Consider the following 27,494-nt stretch of genomic DNA (forward strand, 5'->3'; position numbering starts at 1 on the left):
CTCACAAAATGTCTAGAAAGCTGCATTTTTCTCACATTTTAACGGATGTTTTCTACAAAAATTGCGGAGCAAGGCTTCGAATTCTGGCACAGTGTGGGCTATGATGGGCGAACAAAGTTTCGTGAGGAGATTGCTGGATGAACGGTTGGATTACTCCGGATTCAAAAGTGGGAAGCGCGCTTAAGCGTGCAGCGTCAGGCAGGTGAGCTTGAACTTGAAGCCCAGAAATTCTTCTTGTCGTTTTGAAACAAAGCGGCGGCATTTTTACGAATGCGTTATTTTTAAGGCGCAGAAAAGTTGTGCGCGCGGTTTGCTGCAGAAATTTCAGACTGAGACGTAATTTGCAGAGTGTTTTATTGTAGCCACAAATGTCGTCTGATGTGAAGCTCTCTATCCCATTAAGACAAGCTCCCTAAGGTAGTTGTACGATTTCCCCGATGATGCTGTTGATTGCCTGATGTGAAGCTCTATATTCCATGCAGACAAGCCCCCAAAGGTAGCTGTACGATTTCCCCGATGCTGCTGTTGATTGTCTGATGTGAAGCTATATCCATGCAGACAATCCCCCTAAGGTAGCTATACGATTCCCCGATGATGCTGTTGATTGTATGATGTAAAGCTCTATATCCCATGCAGATAAGCCCCCCTAAAGGTAGCTGTACGCGGCTGTAGATACCCGATGATGCTGTTGATCGTCTGATGTGAAGCTCTCTATCCCCATACAAACAAGCCCCCTAGGGTAGCTGTACGGTTTTCCCGATGATATCGATGTTGTTGATCGTCTGATGTGAAGCTCTATATCCCCATACAGACAATCCCCCTAAGGTAGATGTACGATTTCCCCGATGATGTTATTGATCCAGGGCAGGAAGTTGACCACGCGGCTGTAGATACCAGGGAAGCCCGGGGAGGCGCAGCCGAAGCCGAAGGACGTGATGCCCCACACCGTCCACCTGCCGTCGCGCTCACACACCAGCGGGCCGCCGGAGTCTCCCTGGGCATAACGATTGGCAACAACCGTGTCACAAATGTTTTTGATACTTGAACATTATATTTGGATAGAGGACATAAACCGAAAAGACTCTGTAATATTGAATACTCTTAATAAACTTTGTCGTACGTTACATGTGTCGACACCGCCTGTCTGCAGGTAGCCGGCGCACAACATTCTCGGGGTCATCTTGTTCCTGTAACGACGACTACAATCCGCATGGGGGAGCAGTGGCACACGGGCTTTCATCAGCGTATTGGGGCTGAAGTCATCTGTGTCTGTTGGGAAGGGAATATAGCAAAAGCATGGCAAGCTTATCTTATCTCTTTGTGTATCCATACAATATTGCTACAATGTATTATATTATATTACATTACATTACAGAAAAAGTATGTGGTTGCAACTGCGACAGCTATCAACAATCTGCCACAAAAGGAGGGCAAAAAGTTGTAATCCTTTGGTCCTTTCTGTATACTGAAGGTTTCATTTTTCCTCAGTGCGCATTGTTTAGCGACCAATATATCTTCACGGTACGAAACAGAGCATCAGCAATCACACCATGTTGGTCTGCATTCTAACAATCTAGTTCTCTGAAGGCGTTTCAGAACCCAGGAGAGGAATGGACACGTGCGTACGCCTGCTTTTTGTTGTTTTATTTGCCCCTTCATGTCAGGGTGGATTTCTTATCGTATTCTAAAATAAACCAATAGATAAACAGACAGATAAACAAGAACAAGGCCTACTGGTGTTCCCCCATCCGCTGATGACACACTTGTACCCGTCAGGGAACTGGTTAGCGGAGGTTGGCAGGCAGGCCGTGCGCACGTGGTCAGTCAGCTGGGCGCACCGGCCGTTCTTCTTACGGAGCCTGCGGGAAAGTACAGGGACAGAAAATCACATTCACGACAAGCCTCAGAAGTTCCTTTCTGTAAAGATGGTGCGTGAAAAAGAAACAGCAGTATGGACATGGTAGTGCAATACTACCTACCGTAAAAGGGCGATGTCGTAATCGTTGGAATCTGTCACCTCCTCTGTGTAATTCTCGTGAACATGGACCACAAGGATCTCAAACTCCTGCTCTGTTCCCTCTTCAACCCTTTTGCTCAAGTCTCCCACCACGATGCTGTATGTCTTGTTGGGGTATCTAAACGAAAACATGCGTCAACATTTGGTAAGTCAATTAACTGTTACATGGCCTGGTCATTTGTCAAACAGACGAAATAAGCAGTAAAAGCTTTGATATAAAGCAGAAGACGGAGTGAGACAAGATTACTGTTCGAAGCAATGCGCGGCCGTCAGAACCCAGCAGTTGTCGATCAGAACACCCCCACATGAGTGGTACTTTCCGTCCTCCAGAATGGCTACCTGTGTGGTTAAGGGAAAAGGGAAAGGACATGTAGCATTGAATTACACTCTTGTGAAAGTCACTTACCTTCACTTTTAGTTTAATACTACCTGTAGCTTTGCAAACTAAAAAAGTCTCATTTTACCTCTGGTAGAAAAGATTTCTGAGTATTCTCGTCACTGACCTGCCATGGGAACTCTCCTTTCCGGGCAGGCCAGCCCCCTACGATAGAGGCTAACATGGGCCCTTCTGTTTCCTGACCTTCCTGACCGCCCGTGGGCTCAACGAACTCCCAGTCACGTGACCGTTTAACCCGCAGGGCCGGGAGGTGGGCCGTGGTGCCACATGGGAGTTCCTGGGAACGAGGTTCTACAGGTGTTGGCTTCGGTGTAGGTGGTGGGAACCCTGCAATTATCCAATTTTATTTACATATATAATTACCCAAAGCATAGTATTGAAGAAACCAAGAAGAAGAAACTACACAGCACCGTTCCACACAGGCGACTTGAAGGCCTTTCAGCACCAAGGAGAGATACAACACACTGTGGCTTTGGAACGCGTATTTTGACTATTTGAGCTCCTCCCATCACCACAAAGCCTTTTGTTAACACCCAACCTCCTCCGACTCACCGCAGAACCTTTCGTCACTTCCTGAACCTATTAAAACCAGGCGGCGCTACCCCCCCCCCATACAAGTGCCATGTGTTGTTATTGTGTAGGCATCTTGGGGAGGGGATAACTAGCTATGGTGTGATGTAAACACCCAACCTTCATCCGACTCACCACAGAACCTTTCGTCACTTTCTGAACCTAAACCAGGCGGCGCTCTCCCCCATACAAGTGTCATGTGTTGTTACTGTGTAGGCATCTTGGGGAGGGGGATAACTAGCAATAGTGTGATGCATCCTGCAACACGTTACCGCAGCCAAATGTTGAGGTAAATGCGTGACGTAGTAGGTATGTAGAAAAGTGAATTAGAGAATTTTCGCATTAAGATAGGAGCACAAGTAAAAACAAACAGTGAAACGGTCACGTCGGAAGGAAAAAGATGTTGACAATTGTTGACAAATCTCAGGTTCATATGACACTGACAAAATGTACATTGTATAGTACACTGATGGACCTTTGTCCAGTCGACACCTAACCCTGACCTTACCTTCCGGTTCTCCCAGACGACATCTGACCCCTGCCACCTCAAAGAAGCTGCAGTCGTGCTGTCCCCACGGGTCGTGCTCACACTGTGCCAGGGACGACTCGGTCCCGTCACACACCACCTCATCCAGCAGGAACCCGAGACTGTTCCCGCCAAACCGGGACCGCACGTCGGTCCATTCCGCTCCTCTACAAATATCAACTCAAATCAGCATCATTCTATATCTATCGGACAAGGTATACATTAAAGGGCTAAAACAGACAGTTACAGACAAAAATATCACAAAGACATACAGACACGCTCCTCAAGAAATATCAACTGAAATCAGCATCACTCTAAGGCAAAGGGGACCTACTACAGATAGTTACAGAAAAAAACTAGATGATTTTTCTAAGTGTAAATGCGTCTAATTGATACGATATCAGAAAGATATGAAAAGAGAGAAACTTTGGTTGCCGTAAAAAAAGCTTCTACTTGGGGAGAAGAAGATGTTCTCACAGTGGGAATCCCAGCTCCCGGCACACCACGTGACCGTCCCGGATATCCCAAGAATCATCACAGATCAGTCCCCAGGTCCCGTTGTGCCTGACCTCCACACGACCTTGGAACCACGAGAACCCTCCCGTCAGGCGGACTTCAAACGGCACCTGGTCACCTAGGTAACGACACATAAAGGTCGACGTCACTCCAATCACCAACAAATTTTGATACGCTCTACGGCGTCACTCCAATCACCAACAAATGTTGATACGCTAGCGCTCTTGCTGTTAGATGCGTCAGGACAAAGCAATGACAATGACAGAGAAAATGCGCACAGATCGCAGATAGACAATTCGATGATTATCTACCAGCAAATGATCATAAACCTCAAAGTTTATCGGTCCTGATTGCACTCTACCGGTTGTCCATTACATAAAAGAAATCAAAATAATCATACGCATTCACAGGTTCATTCTTGGTTAACTGTGAGTGCACGCATACATAGTATTTTCATTTGTTTCCTCACCACAAGTTTCCTCGTCGGTAAAGTCACCACAATCGTCGTTCCCATCGCACACCAGGCGCTCTTGCACGCACCTCTCGTTCCCACACTGGAAATACGGCCCGTCGGGCAGGAGCGTGCAGTTGAAGTTGCCGACTGGAATGAAACAGATTTTGTTACAGCATTCAAAAGCAGTTTGATAGCCAGTTTGCTTTCAGAACGCACACTTTGGCATGATTATTGTAGCAATGCCACATGTAGTTTGCATATCGTCAGACCAAAGAGACGTTGCCCTACCGTGTTCCAGCCGTTCGTAGTGGTCGAACATGTCGAAGTCCACTCCTCTGTCTAATCCCCCAGCAGCATCGATATTAAAGGACCTGGGAAAAATGTATAAATCTGAATGACTACGTTTTCTGCCCTCTTCAAAAGTCTGGAACAAGAATATTTTTCTTGCCAGCTCTAGCTCTGTTGGATATTTCTTTAAACTGAGCCAAAACGTTTAGATTGAAATTGAATGTGTTAAATCTTGCTCACGACAGTGCGCAGGACCGATGTTCCTTGTTGTAGTCGAAGGACCGACAGGTGAAGATGACGTCATTGGCGGCTGCGCAGTGCTGCATACATGTCTCTGGGTCCACATGGTGGTACACGTGCACCTGCGGACGGACCTTTAGCGCCGCCTGGCGGTACAAGCGGTATCCGCCAACTGTTCCGTCATCTGGGAGGGTACAGAAATCTTAGTCTCTCTTCAAATTTTGGTCCCGGCTTTCTGTTGTAACTTTGCACGGTGTTTCTGTATATTGCGTTTTGGTGGTTTTCTGAAGTGGGTCTAGCAGGAAGAAGGCTTAGCACTAGAAAAACGTACTAAGCGTATCAAAAAGACAAAGATACAAGGCCAATCTCTTGAAATGTTGTAGGAGAGTGATAGTTGAAGATGCAGAAGTTATGATATCACTCACCGCACCCATCTTCGTCGCTACCATCCTCACAATCTACGTCATGATCACACCGGAACAGTGCAGGGATGCACCTAGCGGCCAACACAGGAAAATTAGAGTCAGCAACAACTATTTATTGGTAAGTTATTGATAGGAATTGAGGTATATAACTAGAGTGTAACAATTGATAAATGCAATGTATTAAAAAGAAAACTGCTTACAGTCTGTCAGATTCGCATCTGAACCTTTCTCCCCGGCAGCTGGCTGATCTAGCTTTACATAGGAAGCAAAAATAAATTTAAAAGAAATGTCCATACCTTCAATGTAGCCTAACATACACAGTAAGTATGGTACATGAGCAAGATGGCCTACACAGGTTTCTTGTACGAGCAAGTCTACTGCATGTAGAGTAATACATTCCCAACCTAGACTATTTGAAATGGTCAGTTGTGGCTCAGACCTTCATAATCCGGGTTACTGCACTTCGTCAGGCCACAGGGTGAGGGCCGGAAGTCGTCATCACCCTCCCGGATGTAGCACCAAGGCTCTGCAGCATCGGTGGGGTTACGGCACTTGTTGTGGTTACCTGTGTGTAGGTGGAGAAGGGAGGGAACACTAGACGATTGGAGGATGAAGCACATGAAGCCTTGTAAAGGATTTTAGGGTCTTTTTTTGCTTCCGACGTCTTGTGTGAAAATGATCATTAAACTCTTTAGCCAGACATGCCATACTGATAAATAGAACAAAATGAACTAAAATCGACATGCACACATGTAGTTTAGATGGGTAACTTGAAAACCAGCTATCCTGGTTCGTTGTTCTGTGATTATCTTTACCTGGACTGCCGTGTGACAGGGCGCCCACCTGGCCCCACCCCACGCACAGGTTCCCGTCCCGGTCTGTGTTCCGATTTCCCCGGTACTCCCGTCCATCTCCGGTATAACAGTCAACTATGTAACCGTGATAAAATAATTTTGATTAAAAAATAGAACTTTGCTATCAATTGCAATGAGACAAGTCCGGCATCTGCCGTAATAACTAGTATGTAAAACATTGTTCAAGTTGAAGTTGAAAGATCGGGATACTGTTGTATGGTGCTGAAATGTCTACCACACGAGCTGATAAGGCCTACACGCACAGTTACTGTGGAACTGTCATGAAATGATTGTGATTTAAACAATCTCTGTTATCAATTGCAATGAGATGAGATAAGTCCGGTATCTGCCGTAATAACGTAAGTATTGTTATAGTTACCTTCGTCAAGAATGTTATATTTTGGGTAGCATTTGGGTGTGTGCGTGTTTGTAGAAGACCAGCATAACTCTGGATGGATTATCTTGATATTTTGTATGTGAGCAGATCTTGATGACACTTAAAATGATAAGATTTTGGGCCCCCTAGTGGCTTGTTACGGTCCTGCAGCGGAACTTCTGGTTTGGGTATCTCGAGTTCTGGGCATGCTTGACATGATTAACTAATATAATCTATGCAGATTGGTACCTTATTTGAATAATAAATGACAAGCACAATTCATGTCATAAACCAGTTGTTAAGGTTAAAATCATTTGGTGAGGGTATGACAAAGGTCGTGAATTTCTACGTCGTAGTTAAAGATAAAACGCCGGGATACCGTTGTATGGTGCTGAAGCGCCTTCAACACTATTGGACACGCATACCGTTACATTGGAACAGGTCGCAATAGTCGTACCGCTCCTCCCCGGCCACGTAGCACCAGATGCGCGAGTCGCCGTCCGGGTTGCGGCAGTAGTTGTGGTCGCCTATCCCACGCTCTCCGTCGCTGTAGCGCCGGGTGTTATATCTGTGGTGAAACGAACAGAGGGATCATCAGATATACATTTCAGACAAACGTATTTCATGGTCTTGTACACCTGTCGAAGTGCTAAGAAGGAAATTACGGATCGCCTATCCAACGCTCTCTGTCGCTATAACGGCGAGTGTTATATCAGTGTTATATTTGTGTGGAATGCAACAGAAGGATCATCAAATATGCATTTCAGACAAACGTATTTCTTGGTCTTGCACAATATTACTGTCGAGGCGCTAATATAAGAATAAAATAACGGGAATAACAAACCACATACCAGTACTGCTTTTATAACTAGAATTGTGTGTACTGTTGAAAACGAGCATAACATTGAAATTGAATAATTACGGTTTATCGAGTGTTTCACTCCACTTCAGACAGGGGGCGCCGTTTTCCGTCGAGTTGTGGTTGCCACGGTACGAATCCCCGTTTCCAAGGTAACAGAAGTCGTATACTGGCTGAGGGACCTCAGGACCAACGTCTATCAGATTAACTGTAAAAGAAAACATTACAATATCTGAAACGTTTTTATTGATGAGGAACCGTACATGCATATATTTGTAACGATGGACTAGAAAAAACTCAACACCTTCAAGACCTTAGTCTAGTTCAAGACCTTCTAGACTAAAGAAACTTTGATAATGACGCCATGACGTCACACACACCTTCTTCCCGCAGACAGATGACTCCCGCCACTTCTCTCTTGTCGCAGTTCGACCCCCACCAGTTGCCATGGCGACACTCCAGAAGATTGGTCTCGTTCCCAAAGCAGAAAACGTCGTCTGCGATGAAGTCAAGATCTCCGTGGCCAAAGCGTGAGTTCTTAGTCGGTCGCTTCGCTTCGCTAAACATTGTTTTAACAAACACGTCTATTTGCCAATCAAAAAAGCAAATACTGTAAATGCAGAAAATTTCGCGGTGGTTCTATGATATTCGCAGTTTTCGCCTTGCCAATTCACCGCGAACTAAAAACGACAGCGAACATTTTTCCATAGTAAGGCCATGTTGATTTGATTATATGGATGACATCCGCGCTCGCACCAATTTTCGGCCATTTCCAAAAAAAAAAAGTTTTCGACCACACAATGAATTGTGCAAAGCAGCTTTATAATGAGCACCAATATTCCGTAGATTGAAAAAAAAGTATCAGAAAACAGATAACTAATGCCATAGAATGCCAAAATGAATCTAAAGTCAAAGAATAAGATGTAAAAGGACAGAAAGAAAAATCTATTGTTGGTAGGGGGAGGTACCATTACAGAAAATTCAGATCCAGAGGATCATTTCCAGGTCCGGACCTGAACCTGGACACCTGAGAACTGGCAATACTCAAAACAATGGTAATTGGTCAATTTTGCTACAAAGGAATCTGTTTGGTGGATTATTGGACTCCCACTGGCATCTAAAAATCCCATTTCCATGTAATAAAGGCTAACGGTCTCTGTACCTTTGACTGTAGAAACTTGGTACAATTGACTATAAACTCTACTTGACTTCTTTCTTGTTGTCTTCTTGGCCCCCAGTAAGACCCCAAATGCCTGCCAACATAGTATGTCCATCTTGTAATTGGCGAAACATGTTCCTCCGATTCTTTTTTCTGGTCTGTTTTTTCGGATTGGTCCAAGAACTTGAAGACGAAAAAAATGTTTTGCACCCGTTATGATGTACTGGTCCCTACACATAACTGTTGGTATACCATACTATGTGTGTTTAGTCCTATGTTAAACCTTCCTGCACTTTGATTTCATACTGATGGCAACTTTTTTTTTTGGCCAAACTTTTTTTTTTATTCGCTCGCTCGCATCAGTTTTGGAGTTCCCAGGGGATGTCATCCATATAATCAAATCAACATGGCCTAACGTTAAGAGAAAGTGCATGGTGCTACCGCGAACAGTCCTTTTCCCGCTACCGCCAAATTAAATCCCTCCCGCGAACTTAAATACATTATTTTACAGTATGAAGCAATATGTGATTGGCATAATGATCAGTTGCCATAAAACTCTGTTATGAGTGTTATGCTCTACGACTGACCTTTACCCTAGCAACCTGCAGACGACATCTGCCTCCCGCTTGTCCCAGCCGTCATCACAGATAACCCCCCAATCTGTGACCTCTGACCCAAGCACCTTCAACTCCACACGGCCTCTGTGAGCCGCCTCACCCCCTCGCAGCCTGTCGTTATAGAAACAACAGAGATACTCATTCAAGTTGAACTTAATTTACCTTAATAAAATGCATGCATGAGGAGACAACGATCTTCATTGACACATCGAAAGTACAGCAACTGTCGTAAGGTCTGATATGAGTATAGTATATGGATAAATCAAGTTGAGTTTGACATATCATTTACACTATACTGTTTCTAAGGTCTGGAGAATCTTGAACCTATTTGGATACAGTAAGGGTTATCTCCGCCTAGAATGTAACTAAATTTATCTATAGGGTGGGATCTGGAATGTTTTGAATTCTTTTGAACAAGCGGAAAGAAAGATGAACAACCTTGAGCATTTATCATCATATCGTGAACAATCCATGACTAACGGTTCATCTGAAATGTACATATGACCCTTCTTGTATAATGCCATCAGAAATACCTGATTTCAAATCCAGACCCCTTTGTTTCTGCTCCCTCGTCCGTTCGGATAATTTGTACCGATACAGGTCTTTCTGCCTCCTGTCGGCTTTCTGACTGTTCTGCGACCAGTAGCCGGGTAAGTCGTTTATTTTCCTCTTCAAGCGCTCTGTTCAGCTCTCTCTGGCGGTTTAGTTCCGCACTGCAGTCCTGAGCTGAGACATTGGTATGTGTACGTGTAACAAAACAACAATATTCAGCAATTGTTTCAGGCAAGTTCAAAGACGCATATCATATTCTCCAAGTCGGGACATGCTAGACTCTTGCACTGTTAAGATCAAAATGAAATTAGAATGTAGTCTAGAAATGATTCGTATGAAATTAGTGCATGGAATGACGTGAATGATTCATGTTATTGTGGCCCGGTCCTACAAATCTACTACCTACCGGTGTCACTCACTTCCCGGCGATACCTTGCCGCACCATCCCCTGCTCTCGCCAGCCCTCCCACCATGGCACTACAGTCAGACAGACAAGCCCACAGGACGACTAGAACAATGCCAATCTGCCTCATTTTCCCTGTCTCTTTTAGTCGAGGCTGTGTGTCGCATATGTTTATATCCTGACCGGAAAAACCCAATAATAGAATATTGGCTTCGTGGGCAACTGTGACAAAATAAACATGTTTATGACCCCATATCCCAAATCAAAGGTCAAGCCGGTTCGTCTGGGTGTTTTTGTTTCAAAGTCCAAAAAAAAACGACAGTTACTGAGAAATGGACAAGAAATCAGCTAAATTTTGTTTGTTTTGTTTTAAGCATTGTTCAATGGAGAGTTAGGTCTTGGAATCACTTTGTGACCATATTGCAGTCAAACCAGAGTCAGCTGATCCACACTAAATGTGAGCATGGACCGAAGTCTACCTGGTGGTGAAAACACTGTCAAATTGTTCATTTTACCAGTATTAAATATGAGTGCACTTTAAATCACTACGTCACCCCAACCCCATTCACTGCAATTTTGGACTCTCCTCAGTAATTGACCTAAGATAACTCGGCCGGACTTTGCTATTGGCATGTCTGAAGGGCCGCTGAGACAAAGACCGGATATTGCTGGGTCGGAGATCTTCGACAGTTCTGCAAACATACTGGTGAGTCGGCAGACCTTTGTTTATTTCTTTGGCTCGTCCTTTAATTCTACAAACATGAAGTCATCTTTATTTCAAAAGGCTAGCAATGTTACCTCATGTCATCAACATAACAAAATTAACATGGTGCAGTTTTCAACATATAAGAGATCATGTACATTAAATACTGCAACCATATACAGGCATTTTAAAAGCTTTATTACACTCTCAGCCTCATCAATCTTTTCATTCATCGCTCCTTGGTGTACGTAGGTGTTTACGTCCAACAGCTTCTAGACATGATGTTTATCTTCATATCGTACATAATTTTAGGACACCTGAGTTACGATTGCATTTGTAAATTCAATTATATCGATATGCATCGCATGTACTATACTAAATTCGATGAAAACATATTGTTTGGTTTACCAAATTTCCTTGAGGATTAAAAGACTTACAATTCTCAGCATTGTAAAGCTAAACAACAACGTTCAAATGTCCCCAAGCCATACCCCAGGTTGTGTACATAAAAGTTTAAAAAAAGTTAAGGTTTGCCCATGCATCTACAGACGCGTAGGGTGGCGCCCATCCCCACTTCGAAGCCCTTGGGCCACACATGTGCAAGCCACTACAGCAGGGGGCTGGTCCGCTGGTAGTGATGTGTGTTTAACTCCCATACTCTTCCTCATTAGTGCTGAGCAGAGAAAGCAGCATGTGCCATTTTTAGAGTCTTTGGTATGACTCGTCCGGGGATCGAACTCACGACCTACCGAATGCAAGGCGAACACTCTACCCACTAGGCCATTGCACCGGTCACTAGGCCATTGCACCTTTTGTGTACATAGAACATAAAAAGTCATTACAAATAGACAGGACTAGTCTTCAATTGGGGTTTGGATTGCACCCATCGTAAATATTCTACACAGTGTCTTCTTCTTCTTCCGCGTCTGATGGATTCTCCCCGTCTTCTTGGTCCTTGTTAGCCGTTATCACATTGGCATTTTCGTAATCCTCGGTGTCGTCAGAGCAGCACGTGATCTCCCCCCGTATCACCATCTCCACTACCCCGATCACTGCACCCATCACCGACCCGAACACCACGTACATCAGCGCCGGCATGTCGAACCAGTCCTTCCCGGCTCTCTGCGACACCCAGACGGACACCATGGCCACGTTCCCGACCAGCGTTAGCACGGTGTTCAGCCAGAACCTGCGCTTGTGATCCAGGGTTTTTATCGTCGTCGCCGTGTCTAAAGCCATGGCCAAACCGCTGAAGAACACCTCTACGCAACCTTGGTCCTCTTCATCCGTGCAGAACGTCACGAACATCATCGTCAGCCAGTGCACTCCGATGGGAACCACCACCCACTCTTTGAACGCGGACGCAAACAGCCCGATGGCAAGAGCGCGGGCACTGATTTCAATGAGTTTCCAGATGATGACCAACACCACTCTGGCTACAAGTCCACCTGTAAGCTTCTCCACCATCAGGGATGACGTGTAGTACAGCAGTACGACAGCTGCCTTGACAGCAGACAGCAGCGACAACGCCATAGTGATCTTCTTCAGGGCGCTTATCTTCTGACCAGTGGTGGCGAAGATGCAGATCTGCAGACACAGCTGGGGGATGCTCTGTAGCATGGCGCCCATCATGTGCAGGATGGGAAGATTGTACATGTTCTTTAACACGGATACTCCACGGACCCGGATAAACTCCCTCCTCCACAACTTCACAAACAGGTCTCCGTACTCCAGGAATATGCCCATCTGTAGGAGGTATAACAAACACCAGCCACGCCTGATCGTGGGAGGTTTGGCTTTAGCCTCATTCCTGTTAAGCCAAGCGGAGGACACGTTCATGATTATGAAGGACGAGAAGACAACTCCTACTGTCCAGGAGGACCAGACGGTCTCCCCGCTGCTGTAGTACTGCACCGCCAGTAGTACGTCACTGATGATGTCAGACAGGTACAGTGTGAGCGGCAGCGCCACCAGGCGGAGGATCTGCACCCACCTTCGGTCATAGAACGGGCAGGGGAACAGGTCCTCTTCTTTCAGTGGGACGACTTCTTCCATGTTGTCGTCTCGCCTAATGTGTTACCAATCCGGAAAATCTCGTTCGGAAGAAGCGCCAAGAAGAATGGAACTGGACCTGTAATTTGGTGTTAAATATAAAGAAAATTAATTTCAAATATTGGCAGCCACCACGCACACAAATATTTAGAATAGTTAGTAGTTCAAAGAAGGTAGTCTTGTGACCCTTGCGGGCAAGATGAGAACTACAGTCTCTACACGCACACCGGTGTGCCACAATAGTTTAGTCACCCCCGTCCTGTATGTCCCCATCGTTCCTTTTCACCCACAGACCTCCCTGTATAACCTGTGACCTTACACAGCTCCTGACTGACTCAGACGAGCACCCCAGTCGATCCGGTTAAACCACTCTACTGACATATTATCCACGAAGGTATTCAGGCGCTACACCGGTATAACTTTATCGGATTTACACATACGATAGAAAAAAGATCTCGAGGCCAAACACGTTTTGCAAACGACGACACAAGCATAGAACACGTTTTCTTCTCAAGACATTTTGATCTTCTTAAGACTGTTGTCGTTGAAAGTATATACAACTTAGCTGCAATAACCTGTGGCATACTATATAACTCATAGTATATAAGTCGACAACAGTATGTGTGTGCAGTACTTAGTCGTAGCCTGACTGATAAACCTCAAACGAGGGATTGCATGCGAGTAGAACAATATAATCTTAAACTTACTCAATGACCAAAATGACACAGAATGACACAAAAAATGAGCTAGAACCAAACACAAAGTCAGTCGTTTTCGTCAACACAGCAAACAATTTGAACCTCAGCCTTGGAATGACAAATTGTGACAACTGTATTTCTTTCATAGTAATCGTATATCATTCTACAGTACATAAATACCACAAGGCTGTAGTAGCTTATATACTAGGACAGCTAAACTATGTACTACTTGTCTATACTTTTGTTAACAGTAATGTACAATAGAATTACCTCCTAGTCGTATTTGGCCTAAACAACGTCGGCCAACGAACCCTTCTGCTATATCATCTGATCATAAGTTGTTGACAACAGCAAGGAAATATCCAAACGCCTTATAGATTGGTAATAAGCTAGGGACACGGACACGTTGTTGTCACGTGATCTGCTGCGCCACTGGAACTTCAACTGTCTGGACGTGATGACGTCAGGGGAGGGGTCATAGGTAGACATACGTCATGGTGACAGGCTGATAACAAATGTTCTGTTAGAGAGCATTTCTGGTGTGTTAATTGATTTTGTCTCCGATTACATATTGTTATCAAAGAGACCGTGCACTATCTAGTGCTAGTACAAATGTTTAATTACAGCTTACACGTACAAATTGTTGAATCAGCAACGTATATGCTGTCAACGTAAATGTTTGGGCTGGCTAGCCTTGTCCTTTTCCACGTAACGGCACTTATTCCCAGTATGAAATCCCCAAATATAGGGGACACCGACATCTGATGAAAATGAGAGCCAACACCCAATCCCCAGTTCATTTGAGGATTAGTGTATAGGTCTGGAGAGATTAACTTGTTAGCATTTGTGTCAGCACAGGATGGATAAGTCACCATGAGAAATTGTATAGACAAAGGGATCATTTTGGCACAGGTATATGCAAACAATCCCAGTTCAGTGGAGTACGGGCATATATAGAAGCACTACCTTTTGCGTCAGACAAAAAAGTTAGACATATGTTTGGACAATCGTATCTTACAATCAAACACAGGATCACAGGGATATGACGTCACCATAGAAATTGCCCTCAACAAATGGATCATTTGGGCACAGATACTTGCAAACAAACCGAGTTGAGTGGAGGATAGGTATATATAGAAGTGCTACTTTTTACATTAGACATAAAAGTGAGGCATCTATTTGGACAATCGTATCGTTCTATCAAACATAGGATCACATAGGGATAGGTCACCATAGAAATCGCCCCCCAGTAAAGGGATCATTTGGGCACAGATACTAATGCAAACAAACCCAGTTGGGTGGAGGATGTGTATATATAGAAGTGCTACCTTCTGGGTCAGATATAAGATTTAGAAACCTGTTTGAACCTACCATCGACTGTGATGGCTTTCAGTAAGGAACGCCTGCTCCAGTCTCTCCGTCTGCAGCAGACTTCTACACGTCACCGGTGGGTGGCTTCAATTTTACATCCCCCGGTTTTAGTCTGTGGTAACTGTTCGAAGTTAAACAAATTGAAATTATTTACCAAAATCGCAAAGACATAGATTTAACGTTAGTCTAATGTTTTGCTTAACATTTGCTGGGGTCTTGCTATAAGTCCACACCTTAATCGTCTCTTCTGTATTGTATTTTGTTACAGTGGTTCAAGAGTGACCTCCCGTTCCTGATCTACCGATGCCTCATCGCAGCCCTCTGGTTCACTTTCCTTCTACTTCAATGGGTTGTTTACTTTAACCCCAAAAGCCCTATCTACTTCACCCAACGGGGCTTCCACACCCTGACGTTCCATTTCACATGGTTTTGTGGCGTCGCTCTCTATTCCTATTTTGCCAAGACAAGGGACAACGCTCAAGAAAGAGGCGAGGCGAATGCTGGGGTCTTGTCCCAGGCTATTCCGACGAACGACGACAACTCACGAAGACGGCCGACTATATCGAAAGTAAGCCAAAGTAGCCAAGAAATGGAAACGCCCATCGGGAACTCACGAGACGATGGTGAGGACACCGGTACCGAAGTGACTGTAACAAATGACAATGAACAATACAAGTTGCCATGGTACTTCAAAGTAGAGTGGGTGTTTTTTAATGTAAGTATTTCGCAGGCGTTTGTAATCACTCTTATATATTACGCCTTCCTATTCGACGGCGAACAAGATTTCATGGGTGTTGCCAAACACGCTTTGAACTGTGTGTTTGCACTCATCGATATCCTCCTTTCTGGAATTCCTGTCCTCTTTCTACACTTCGTTCACCTCTCACTGGTGGCTTCAGTCTACTTTGTGTTCACGGCCATTTACTGGGCGGCTGGAGGGACAAATGACGATGGAGATCCATATGTGTATCCTTTCTTGGATTATGGCAATTCCCCATATGTAGCGGTAGGATTTGTGGTTGGAAGCATACTTCTCCTAGCACCTTTATTCCAAGCACTCACCCATGGCCTTTACCGACTGAGGCTTGTCTTGTTAACCTGCAAACTGGGCAGACGTCAAGTGGTTGAAGTGACGCCTGTCTAATTCTGGAAAAGTATTTATCGAATAAAATTCAATCTCTACAACCGGTAAGAACGGAGATTTACTTACGGATACCGTGTGTAATGATACTCCGTCCAGGAGATAGATCTATTTGCTAATCTCCAAGCAGATCCTATACAGCATAAGATAGTATCAAAAGCTGTGAATCCGGCCTAGGAGCGAGTGTGTTTGGCTACCAGTGGCCGATGACTTCCGTTGGCCAACTATATTCCTTAGCCAGGTTTGATACTATCTTATGCCACTGGTAAATCTGCCTGGAGATCACTATTTGCAGCTTGGTGGCTCATACCCTTAATCAGTTGCCATGGTGTTTGATCATAAAAAAAAAGAGAAAAAACTTAAGTTAAGAAAGAAATACATGTATGTGTTTAATTTTATTTACCCTTCACTATGGAGGCTAAAGCATAACAATACTGACACAACATATACAATAAATGTATTTGAGATTATATCATCACTAAATCGATATAGTTGTCAACTCCTGGCAATATAACTCTTAATATAACTGATAACGTTAATGTCGAGGTAAATGGTTCCATCGTTACTATTTGCTTCATTATTGATTGACATTTAAATTGGTTGTTGTGTACACTTATTTTATCTGTGTGTGTGTCTGAATGTGCATTTATCATTCATACATCCTTCAAGTGTTGCTTTGATTTTCCTATATGTACACTGTATGGTCATCCATACATTAGTGCTAACTTTGTAAAAATATTGTTTTGTAATGATGCATTATACGTATTACATAACCATTACAATTCAAACTGGCTCCGTATACAATGTTTTCATATTGCTATCATAAAACTGCTTAAACGGTAATTGTGACACATAACCTCTACGTGTATCACTCTACAGATTATCATAGATAAACTATCACTATGACGTACAGCTTTACATTGTCGAAAGAGTTAATGTTTGAGTATTAACGTTAGAAGGTATGAAGTTAGCCGCCGCTGAAGACAAATGTCGTGAGTTTTTCAGCGCGTCGTCGTCAGTTCGTTCATCCTGTCAGGTGACACCCTTAAGAAATTTGTTAAACACCGTTATATTTACTGGTGAAATGGAGAGTTGCCTATTCCACTTGGTGAAGACAGGATGTCTGTATATTTTAATAGGGGGAGGTCCTTGTCCGTTATTTAGGATTCTAAGTGATACAGGGTTTTGTGGAGTCGGTGGAAATACTTCGCACCGCAGCGACCTTCCTGGCCTTGACTCCCGTCACGCACGTTACCATAGCAACCCGAAGCCTGTAGAGTCCGTACACGAAGAGGTAGATGGCCGAGGTCCCCACGAGCGCGCTGCCGGCGATGAAACACGCTGCCCGGCCCGGGTGAGAGGAGTAGTCCACGAACCAGTAGACGTACGGTTCCCCCTCGGCGTTCGTTCCGCCTGCCGCCCAGTACACGATGGTGAAGCCCGCGTAAATCCATCCGAAGATGAAGACGTGTAGGATATGGAGCAATCGCACGGGGATGCCGCAGATGAACAGGTCCAGTGTGGCCAGGACGGTGTTCATGATGTGTTCGAAAACGCTGATGACTTTAAAAGTGCCCGAGGAGAGGAAACCGCAGTAGGCCGTTGTCAAATAGAAAGCGAGGGGGATAGCGGTGTTGAAAAGTACCCACTCTACTTTATGATACCACTTCAGCGGGTCCTTCAGCTTGTTTACGTCATAGCTTTTGACCTCGGGCACTTCGACGTAGCCGTGGCTGAGTTCGGGCGGCGCTTCCACGTCGTCGTCGTCGCTCGTGGACGATCGGTCAGACTCGGAATCATTAGTGCTCCGCTCGGTTCTGTAGCCAATGACGCAGACGATGGCGGCCCAGACGGCGTGACAGGTGAGCAGGGTGAAGCCCCAGTTGGTGTAGTAGATGTGCCACTTGTTGTACGGCCCGTCCAGAAAGTCCCACACCAAGATGGCCACCAGAATCACCGCCAAGGTCACGCGGTAGGCTACGAAAATCCTCTGGTTCACCAGCCACTGAAACGATGGAGAAATAAATAAATACACGGAATCATTTTGAAGTTCACAGCATACTATGACTCATCTATCTACATCTACACGATACTGGGCAAAGCCCCTCGCGGGACATTGTGCCTAGGGGAATGAGGCGCTCTAGCATGACCGGTGGTGGTAAAACAAAATGTTGAAGCTTCAGTGAAAAAAGAAATAGTTCGACAACAAAAAGTGCAGTGCAATACATCTTATCTTGCTAGGGCATGGCTTGGTCTTACAGCTGGGCAGAGCTGGGGTAGCCGTTATGCCTGGCTACCCCATCAGCTTGAATTGCTCTTCAGAGGTGGCGTCTACTAAGTGTTTATGATATTACATAAAACGATACACTGCATCGATAGTTGGTCCATGCAACACTATGAAACAAACGATAGATGAGATTAGTTCAAAGTTTGCATTTGGTGTGTAATACATGTATGCACAGGTTCATCAACTAAAAGAAAGAATATGAAGGACAGTAACGTATCATTTCTACTTTTGTCTCGCATTTTACCCGACCGGAACCGTTTTGGCTGGATCTTCTGATCTAGTGTTGGAACTGCTTTGAGTTTGGAGTGAGTCAACATTGCAGATTCGGCAGAATTGCATTCAACAACACGATACAATGTGTTCATCATTCTGTGAAGAACTGTGAAGAATCGTCCAAAATCGCGAGGTTTAAGAAAGCTGAAAACCTCTTTGATCAGAAGCGGAGAAGCAGACACATCAATATTACGACTCATTAGCATCGCTGAGTTCAACGTCTTTCTGTCCTAGCAACGTGTAATCGGGGGTAACGAGCATGTCGGGAAGCAAACCTGCGTGAACCGCCTGTCATTGTTAGCGACAAACATGCCTTTGAAGAAGGGTAACTACCGGCTGACACTTGATTTATGCCCGGGCCTAGGTAACAGCGGGAATTCTTCATAAAAGGAAGCCAAGGTCGGGGGAGAAGAATGGAACTGGGCGGGTCCTTCCGGGGAAGGTCGCCAGGGGTCCGCACTCCGAACTCCTGACATTTACCTTCCGTCAGGAAGACATCGCAGACTGTTGCAAATCAACAAGGTCTTAGGGAAACTTCTCTGAAGCGTTATCTCTGTCTCAAAACTCATCCAAACGTCGTTTCACAGCACTTAATTCAAAAACATAAGAAGCCAGAAAGTAAACTTGTAAGTTTACTTTTATAGCTCACCGTATGTTGATAACAAAAGCGCTTGTCTCTTGAAATGAAAAAAAAATGTAGTTTTTCCACAGAGGATAGAAATTTTGATAAGAAAAGAGACCTGGCTTTTTTCATTCTAGTTGTTAGAGTCTTTAGACAGAGTCCAAAACCAGGGATGAAGCGTTCAAATCGCATTTCTAATATCTGATCCCAGGTAAGGTTTGTCGAAAGTAGGCCTAAGGTGGTGCGAGCGCTGGGGCACTTTTTTGTGGGCCACACACACTGCCAGCAAGGGTCACCTTCATGACGTCATGCAAGGGCAAACTACCTCGTAAACATGACTTACATAGCTAAGTTTTCTCTGAAACTACGTTTGCAAAAGTTGGCTGTGGCATTTGCGTTCTCACGTTTAGCAAAGCGAAAAAACAACAACACTAGAACCTTAACTTTCAAATACTCAGCAAGACATGTCGCAATATCCACACCTTATGACGAAATGTTCGAGGTGAAATTGAACCATACATTTGGCTGTTGGCTGTATAAAAGCAGCAAAGGGGATTGTTTATCAGATGATACTTTGGTGCAACAGAATGGAGGGGAGACATCCAAAAGTCGCCTTTACATTTTAACTTGTTCTCCTCGATGTTTAAGTTGATGACTTGTGCCAAGCTCTTTACCGCCTCAGACAAGAAACGGCAATGAAGAACCATCGAAAAACTAACCAGTACATTGCAATTTGCATTTGTTAACTATTCTAGTTTTTAATGAAAGAATGTCGATTCGAATGATGCAAGGAAAATATCCTAACAAGGTTGTCTTTGTGCTTGTAGTGATGATATTGGGGGCAAAACGGAAAAGACACAGTGGACATCAAGCACACATTTTGTCTTACAGCGCGATCTTAGAAATAAGAGTCGCCAAATAGCAGTTACTCAAGTAACTGGATATGATTCTGGAAACGGTCAGACATTTCATATATTAAACATCCGTTATCTTTCGTCAGTGACACTGAGGATATCTTGTTGAAGAGTGGGTTTTATATCCTATGATTCGATTTGATATGCAAAAGAGTTGACGACGATTTTTTCTGACGAAAGATGACGGATGTTATCATAAACAGCATATTCAGTTTACTTGAGTAATTGCTATTTGGCGTATCTTACTACCTGTATGCCTAACCTTCATCGACGTTTTTAAAGAGCCGTTTTGTTTGATTGTATTTTTTCATTACTGAGCGCACAAACATACATGTACATGTAGAATCCTTAGAATAGTGACAACTTCCGTGCGCTATGCAAAGAATGCACTGCCACAATGTATTGCGCGTAAAGATATACCCAATAGCAGTTAAATCCATACCTACCGGGGACCTGTAGAATGCCCGCGGGTCCTCATCCCTGAGTAAGAAGGAGGACCAGCGGAACTCTCGAGAACAGCCCGCCATCTTCAGGAACTCCGTCTCGGCGTGAGGAACACTTTTCTGGTGCTCCACATCGCAGCACCACCTCCCAACACGTCTTCAGCGTCGTTTCAAACCTTTAAGGAGCTTAATCAGTAGTGTTGATGCTCATCACAGCAATTTTCAGTCAACCGCGTAATTGAGTTAGGAAAGAAGCTGTGATGTTTCGCGCAGGCAGCGGGACCATTTAGCCGCTTGGGTGACGAGCGAACTGAAGTGAACTACACAAGAACATCTGGCGGAGCAGACGGGTTCCCCAAGGGACGTCTGAAACACGTACATCGTTTCACGTCGTAGCCGATGCTTACGTCATAGCAAAAGGTATAAAATTGAAATGAAAAGTACTTCAGTACTACAACTAGTAATCATTCAAGCATTACAAAGTCAATGTTCGATGTGAAGTGATATAACAACATTCTTTATGTAGAAATTTGTAAGAATATTTCATCTTTAGTTATCAACTTTTCTCGGTGGTAATGCATTACTTGTTTCTTGTAAAAACGAATGAATAAGCTTTTTTTTACTCTCGTTATACTTAAATATCGATTCTAAGAGATACGAAAGATCTGTATGGTTCCTGCTTGTCGAAAACTATTACTTTCTTTCACATATCTGTTGTCATTGCCTTATAAATGAAGCTTAAATATGCCTAAAAGTTTTGATGACCTGACCATGCCGGAGCGTACGTGCCACCAACAAGTTATTGTCTTATTGAAGCCGGTTCTACGACGGCATCTTTAAGAATGAATACGGTGAATGTCAATGGACTTGGCAGGGAGGGAGAGACAGAGGTACGGGATCTTTTATCACGTTCCCTTCGACCATCCTAAAGGTCAGCATTCCCGGACAAACAGAACTCGGTGTGTTCTTGGTCCAGGCGGCCAGAAGACAAACGTTATTCCACTGTCCTGGGTCTGCGTGGGAAAAGCACACCATATCTCTGTGTTTATAATTCTTCTTGTATTTGAACCACAGTGTGGCAACGTGCTTCACAGATCCACTAGCACTGTGACCACTTAAAAAATGGCAACCTCGTTTCCTATACTAAGTGTAAAATCTACCCGGTCTCGCTTTCCTGTTTTAAACTACGACTCCCATCCTCACATGACGCCATAGAACAGCCAACAGAAACGGTAACCACAAGCCATCACGACCTCGCGTTGTTATGTCAGCTCAGATCGTGTTATCGTTATTTGTCGAGCTGGTAGAGTCGTGATCGTTCTGAAAAGCTGGGTCAAGTCAGATAAACTGTTTGCTCTTCTCGGACTGTATTTGCTATTATGTCATTATCAACAACTTCACGACATTCTTACAACGTCTGTTAGCAACGAGTTGTGTGCTCTCCTCCGGCAGAATTTGTTGATTTGGGAAGCACAGCACGATCCTGGCTTCAGTTGCGGCGCGGTATCTAATGTGAAATATTTGCCCGGCAGATTGTCGTGCGATTTTGATGCAGTATAATTTCCAAGCAAGTTGTGACAGAGCAAACTACCGGCAAGGAACGAAGACAGCATTTTGTGCAACAAGGAAGCTGGATTTTGTGTCAAATACATGACTGTCACCGGAGTACCTCAGTTTGACATTCAACGACGTTTGTGACCAGACCCAGAGGTCAATGACCTGGAGTCGGCTGCGTGATTTCAGATCTATCCGCACTCTGCTATACTCTGCTGGTGGATAAAATATCCTACGAGTCAAAATTCAACGTTGACTTCATAGGAGGATTTTATTATTACCATAGTTTGTGCTCGAGTTTATCAAAATAAAGACCAAACGTTCTCTACATTGTCGTATTCATTTTATTCCTGAGTATCTATGTCAGAATTATAATATCCTGATGGCTCAATTATAACACAAAATAAGACGTGATTCTATAACTCTATGATTCAATGTGTAAGTTATAGCACTATCTTTGATGACATTGGCAAAAAATGCCATATTCTATCTTTATATTCGTTAAAAGAAAGATGGGAAGGTGATATGATGAAAAAATAGATTGGCGTTTTCACTAGTCCAATTTAATCTTCACATGCTCCAATGTGTAATTTCAATAGTCCCCTTTTGTGAAATATTCGCAAAATGTCGAATTCTTCTTGAAGGTCATACTCAGAGTTCTCCCGCATCGTCTCCGAGTCGTGTCCGTAGAAGTACCGGTAAGGTACTTGTCGGCCTTCGTAGTCCATCGGGAAGGGCCAGGCACCATAAAGGTGGGTTTCTTCGCACAGTGCCATGGAAATGGCTGTCAACATCAGACCTGAGAATCAAACATATAAACTTATAACTATCTGACATCATGGAAAGATTTTGTAAACGTAAAAAATGAGTGAAAAATGTAAAACGAGAAAATAGTTTTAGAATGCTGCAAATATCATTTAGCCCATGCCCAGTGTGTTTTTACACAGAAAATGATGAGAGAAAACGTTGTTCGAAAGTACTCACCATGTGACGCCCGGGGACTCTTAAGATTCAGCTCCCTCCAGAAGTCCTGCACACCTTGTAAGAACCTCTGGTGAGACGTTACCATGGTACCGACCACGCCCAGTCTTTGTAGAACGCCGCGGAAGATCATAATGCGTATCATCTGCTGAGCCTAGTGGATGGAAAGGGTACACGTTGTGATTTGTTGATATTATGAAGTTCTCTTAATACTCAAGCGTTGGGAAAGGGTGAATGTTAAGTTTCATTGACACCCCAGTGCACTTTTCCATCCACCATTCTGAATAGATACGATCAGTATGGCATTGGAATTCCAGTGTGTGGTTGAGGTGTGCGGGTGGAGTTGTAGACTTTTGTCTTTGTAGTATATCTGAAGCTCTTTTCAGGATTGAAGTAGGTCATTCGTGTGTTCATATGTTTCTTCGAAATTGATAGCTTACTATATGTACAATATAGGGCTAGAGATTTCGATCGGAGATACATGTAGGTCACCTTCTGCTCGGTTTCGAACATGTGAGTCCAGATGAGGCTTCCCGGTTCCTTGTACTGTTGCAGGCGCTTCAGGAAAACTGCGAGATCGTTCTCTTCCAGCTGGCCGATGCTGTGTTTAGGAGACCACGAATGAAACAAACAAACAAACAAACATACTCAGAAATCTTAAGACGCTGGTCTTTAGGGATACCAACCGGTACAATATGTCGACACGTTTCTACACAGTTATAAGTCGCTTACAGATGTCATTCGTGTTTTGATACGACACATTGCAAACACACAGAATAGCCATGATAATGATCATAAATTGCGTTTTCAACTGACGTAATGTGTGTATCTGTATCTGTATCTATATAGCCGGTATAACCGCCCTTCGGCGTAACACACCAGCTTGTGCTTCAGTATATTTCAAATTTCTTGCTCGTCGCTACCGAGACAGAAAGGAAACTTGTTGCCCTTTGTGTCACAAGGCACTGGCAAATAGTTGCAACTTTATCGAATGAGAAATCAAAATCGCTATGACTTACTAATCCAAGAGTAGAGACGAGCTCGCTGTGACAAAGTTGGTCCTCTTGCCGACGTCATTGTAATAAGTCACGTGGTGTTGAACATAGTCACCGTCTTTGCCACGGTTGGCCTGGTACGTCACCGGCGGGAGATTATCTCTGTAATCCGTACACAAACAAACAAACAAATAGATAAGAATGGAAAAAAGGCAAAAAAGCAAATATACACCATCTTCAGAAAAACACTATCGTGAACAAATGAGGGGGTGGGGGGCAGTTGGCTGCACTGTCGAAGATACGTTATGTGGTAACCAGCTGAAATAGCAATTTTGCACTACGGTTTTTATATCATTCTTGAATAGCTCTCTGCACTATGAAAGCGAGGACCAAGTCCTGTAATAAGGACTATATCTAGGTGCGGCTGTCCCCGTGCGGACAAGTTTAAAACAATACTCCTCTAGTCTGCGCTGACAGGATACTGTGCAAGATGCTTTTTACTGACCTGAAGACATAGTCTGCCGAGTCTATCTCCTTTCCACACCGACTTCCTCGCAAAATTCCACCATTTAGAACCACACTGCACCTCCGCATAGTGGAATTCGGCAACTGCATATCCTATGGAAAAGAATTAGTTAGTTAATTTACTCAGTGTTAGTTAATTTGTTTGTTATACATCTTGCATCTATGATGTTAATCATAGCCATCTTGAAGCCATACCAATGTATTATGCTAGTCACCTTTGGTTATTCTGGTCACTGGGAAACCACAACGTCAAAAGCAAACGAAAGAAAATTCATACCCATGCAAGTTACCATACAGTACACAGCCTAAGTTCATTAGACGACAGAAGATTAGAGAATAAGTGAATAGAGGTCTATAGAATATACCAGATACTGATGTAAGTAGGTCGAAATTGTTATATTTCACTAGGTTCGACTTTTAATGCGTACACTTAGACGTTTCGTAGTCGTACCTCTTGGAAGAAGGTGTGGTGAAGAGGTATAATTTGGTTCGCAGTGTTGTCTCTTTCCTCAAAGAAATGGATGGTGGCTCCAAGAGGGAGGTTCTTCTTGGTGGCGTACAAGTACTCCCTGACTGCGGTCGTCTGCAACAGCTCAGTCCTAAAATCAATAATGTATAAAATCGTCATGTCAAACAAAACGAGATTATGCCATTGTGGTAATGCAATGATCAGTTTCCCCAACATTCGTTCTTTAAAAAACCTACCCTACTGACACCTGGGAATATTCAACCCATGGTAACTTGTATGTCTGTAAGAAATTGTAAGCTCATGCTAAAACCAATTTAACGCCCCACCCCTATAAAAGCTGGTTCGTTAATCAGATCAGTAAAACTTGACCTATTTAGTGCTGTGCAGATTTACTTCCCCAACTGCTGCGGTATGCCACATCTAAGTGAGAAATGCTACAACCTGTAAAGATACTGGACCCATATACAGGCATTATATACTCGTATGTGCATCCTGTATATATACGGGCTCAACATGACAAGGATTAAAACATGACTGTCTCCTCCTCACCTCATCTCTTCTACGGCTTGTTTATCAAATTCTCGATCAGGAAGCTTCTCCAGAAGACTGGGGTCCTCTTCCAGAACCACCTGAGCTTCCTCTTTGTCAGGAAAGTCTTCCATGTCTGGCACTTCAAAAATCCTTCTCATGCCTTTGCCGTCCCAGCCATCTCCCTTGGTATTGATGCTTTTACTATACCTGAATATAGATGGGAAAATTATTGAAAGCTGAATATAAGAACTTATGAAAGTACTCAAAATACTAAAAAACATGAAGATACATAGTTTACTGTTATCTGAATACAGTATTGTTTAATGGTGTTCATTTTCTCAAACATAACCTTCAAATTGTTCAGTAAAAACATTCTTATTTTAGCCAACGGTTTAACTTATTGACTGGGATAAGACGTAGTGATTTGATCGCACTGTGTCAGCCTCCCTCTGATCGAAAAAAAAGTACATAAGTAAAATGTCTCGATTTTCCCCACCAACCTCTGCTTGGATAGTATCTCGTTAGACTACATGAAGTAACAGAAGTGCATCAGTCATTTTCTGCATGTCTATAATTGCTTCACCAGATTAGTAAATTACGAAGCTGAGCAGTTAATGTTACCGGAAAGTTGGTAGATACAAAAGTGATAGACAAACTTTTAAGTTAAACTATGAAGAAGCACTAATGACAGTGGATCAGACAATTCAACATGGCAGACAGACAAGCTAAAAACACAATTGAAGTAAAAACACCTACATCATAGCTTTAAAATATACATGTTACCTGGTCCCTACGGCATCACAGTTACAGGATGTGTCCTCGGTAACCAGGCGGCCTGCCCAAAGCATCTGCCCCGCCAACATCAGCCACACGAACACGTTCAGGCAATGCCGACGCAGACTGTTCACTTTGGAGACAACCATCGTGCTGCCACTGTCTCGTTAGCGCCGTTGTTGTTATTTTATTATGTCACTTGTTCTCTGTGCTTTGAGTATAAGTAGGTCAACACTTAAATCATGGTCATCACAACAAGACGTTGTTTTTCACTGGACTTACGTCAACTTTTGGAACTTTCTTAGTTCTCAGTGTTTAAAGGCTCCTTGCCGACGTCGTTGCAGAATTCTGGTAGAGTTCTACGTTAATTTTCACGCATAGCTAATCCCGGTTTAGTGTAACTCCATACTATTCCATACAGTGCACATGAAATGGCGTTAGAAACTTATAGTCCCATGCGCTAAGTTCAACCGATGTTGTGTCCAAATGTAGATCATCCGGCGTAGACGTCTTGTAAGTACAGCTCACGGTTATCCTATCATATCTTACCTCATGATGGACTGGTCTTCCTGTGTCTTGTTCGGAGTTGTTGTAACGCGAGCGATACTCCGCTACCCAGGCACTAGTTTCACACGCTGTACTTTTTCTTGAGCGGCACCTGCAGCTTCGGTTCTCGCTTATATTTTCCCCTTTCTGTTGCTCCAAGTTGGCGACAAAAAAAAAACAGTTCTTGGTGGCGATGTTCTCAATGATCTGTCGATGCGTTTTGACAGCACTTTACAGGTTGTGTCCCTTTTTTTTACAGACATTGCCCCACTTATCAAGATATTTCATGCATGACCAGAAAAACCGGTTTTACCAATGAGTCCCCTTTACCTCATTAAAAGGGGATTGTTGTTAGCGAAATT

At 43.7% G+C, this 27,494-nt stretch overlaps 5 protein-coding genes across 5 annotated transcripts; all 5 read right to left on the reverse strand.

Moving 5' to 3' along the window:
• Positions 1-208: 208 nt before the first annotated feature.
• On the reverse strand, positions 209-8,089 carry LOC118426161 (neurotrypsin-like). Its single transcript, XM_035835422.1, has 19 exons — positions 7,903-8,089; positions 7,586-7,730; positions 7,089-7,231; positions 6,249-6,362; positions 5,873-5,998; positions 5,634-5,685; positions 5,434-5,504; positions 5,009-5,192; positions 4,769-4,851; positions 4,496-4,627; positions 3,988-4,144; positions 3,460-3,677; positions 2,967-2,993; positions 2,521-2,741; positions 2,265-2,356; positions 1,980-2,135; positions 1,735-1,859; positions 1,121-1,269; positions 209-994 (listed from the first exon to the last, which is right to left on the reverse strand). Exons 1-19 carry the CDS (start codon positions 8,087-8,089, stop codon positions 821-823), a joined length of 2,556 nt encoding a protein of 851 aa, XP_035691315.1. The 3' UTR covers positions 209-820.
• Positions 7,956-11,458, reverse strand: LOC118426322 (putative DMBT1-like protein). The gene is made up of 4 exons (XM_035835631.1): positions 10,257-11,458; positions 9,832-10,024; positions 9,269-9,409; positions 7,956-8,081 (listed from the first exon to the last, which is right to left on the reverse strand). The coding sequence occupies exons 1-3, from the start codon at positions 10,381-10,383 to the stop codon at positions 9,271-9,273; spliced, it is 459 nt and encodes a 152-aa protein (XP_035691524.1). The 5' UTR covers positions 10,384-11,458; the 3' UTR covers positions 7,956-8,081; positions 9,269-9,270.
• Positions 11,459-11,776: 318 nt separating this feature from the next.
• Positions 11,777-14,316, reverse strand: LOC118426321 (XK-related protein 6-like). The gene is made up of 2 exons (XM_035835630.1): positions 13,977-14,316; positions 11,777-13,087 (listed from the first exon to the last, which is right to left on the reverse strand). Exon 2 carries the CDS (start codon positions 13,009-13,011, stop codon positions 11,854-11,856), a length of 1,158 nt encoding a protein of 385 aa, XP_035691523.1. The 5' UTR covers positions 13,012-13,087; positions 13,977-14,316; the 3' UTR covers positions 11,777-11,853.
• Positions 14,317-17,386: 3,070 nt separating this feature from the next.
• LOC118426162 (protein rolling stone-like) lies at positions 17,387-21,160 on the reverse strand. The gene is made up of 2 exons (XM_035835424.1): positions 20,761-21,160; positions 17,387-18,223 (listed from the first exon to the last, which is right to left on the reverse strand). Exons 1-2 carry the CDS (start codon positions 20,839-20,841, stop codon positions 17,387-17,389), a joined length of 918 nt encoding a protein of 305 aa, XP_035691317.1. The 5' UTR covers positions 20,842-21,160.
• A 1,477-nt stretch (positions 21,161-22,637) lies between these two features.
• LOC118426386 (alpha-N-acetylneuraminide alpha-2,8-sialyltransferase-like) lies at positions 22,638-27,429 on the reverse strand. Its single transcript, XM_035835743.1, has 9 exons — positions 27,136-27,429; positions 26,596-26,797; positions 25,831-26,019; positions 25,264-25,411; positions 24,793-24,905; positions 24,312-24,449; positions 23,785-23,893; positions 23,296-23,446; positions 22,638-23,110 (listed from the first exon to the last, which is right to left on the reverse strand). Exons 2-9 carry the CDS (start codon positions 26,733-26,735, stop codon positions 22,875-22,877), a joined length of 1,224 nt encoding a protein of 407 aa, XP_035691636.1. The 5' UTR covers positions 26,736-26,797; positions 27,136-27,429; the 3' UTR covers positions 22,638-22,874.
• Positions 27,430-27,494: the final 65 nt, after the last annotated feature.

Source organism: Branchiostoma floridae, chromosome 11, assembly GCF_000003815.2.
Source record: "Branchiostoma floridae strain S238N-H82 chromosome 11, Bfl_VNyyK, whole genome shotgun sequence".
In the NCBI taxonomy this organism is placed as follows: Eukaryota; Metazoa; Chordata; class Leptocardii; order Amphioxiformes; family Branchiostomatidae; genus Branchiostoma; species Branchiostoma floridae.

Bases quoted from the DNA above. Each gene is read 5' to 3' on its own strand.
- LOC118426161 (XM_035835422.1), bottom strand. From the start codon at position 8,089: ATGTTTAGCGAAGCGAAGCGACCGACTAAGAACTCACGCTTTGGCCAC. The intron at 7,232-7,585 runs GTAATTATTCAA...GTTTCACCACAG, and splicing joins AGTGAAACACTCGATAAACC to ATATAACACCCGGCGCTACA. The intron at 995-1,120 runs GTACGACAAAGT...CGTTATGCCCAG, and splicing joins GCGGTGTCGACACATGTAAC to GGAGACTCCGGCGGCCCGCT.
- LOC118426321 (XM_035835630.1), bottom strand. From the start codon at position 13,011: ATGGAAGAAGTCGTCCCACTGAAAGAAGAGGACCTGTTCCCCTGCCCG.
- LOC118426162 (XM_035835424.1), bottom strand. From the start codon at position 20,841: ATGGCGGGCTGTTCTCGAGAGTTCCGCTGGTCCTCCTTCTTACTCAGG. The intron at 18,224-20,760 runs GTAGGTATGGAT...CCATCGTTTCAG, and splicing joins GGGCATTCTACAGGTCCCCG to TGGCTGGTGAACCAGAGGAT.
- LOC118426322 (XM_035835631.1), bottom strand. From the start codon at position 10,383: ATGAGGCAGATTGGCATTGTTCTAGTCGTCCTGTGGGCTTGTCTGTCT. The intron at 10,025-10,256 runs GTAGGTAGTAGA...CCAATGTCTCAG, and splicing joins CCGGGAAGTGAGTGACACCG to CTCAGGACTGCAGTGCGGAA. The intron at 9,410-9,831 runs GTATTTCTGATG...CTATAACGACAG, and splicing joins GGGTCTGGATTTGAAATCAG to GCTGCGAGGGGGTGAGGCGG.
- LOC118426386 (XM_035835743.1), bottom strand. From the start codon at position 26,735: ATGGTTGTCTCCAAAGTGAACAGTCTGCGTCGGCATTGCCTGAACGTG. The intron at 24,450-24,792 runs GTCAGTAAAAAG...TACGGATTACAG, and splicing joins TCGGCAGACTATGTCTTCAG to AGATAATCTCCCGCCGGTGA. The intron at 23,447-23,784 runs GTGACCTACATG...TCCATCCACTAG, and splicing joins TGTTCGAAACCGAGCAGAAG to GCTCAGCAGATGATACGCAT.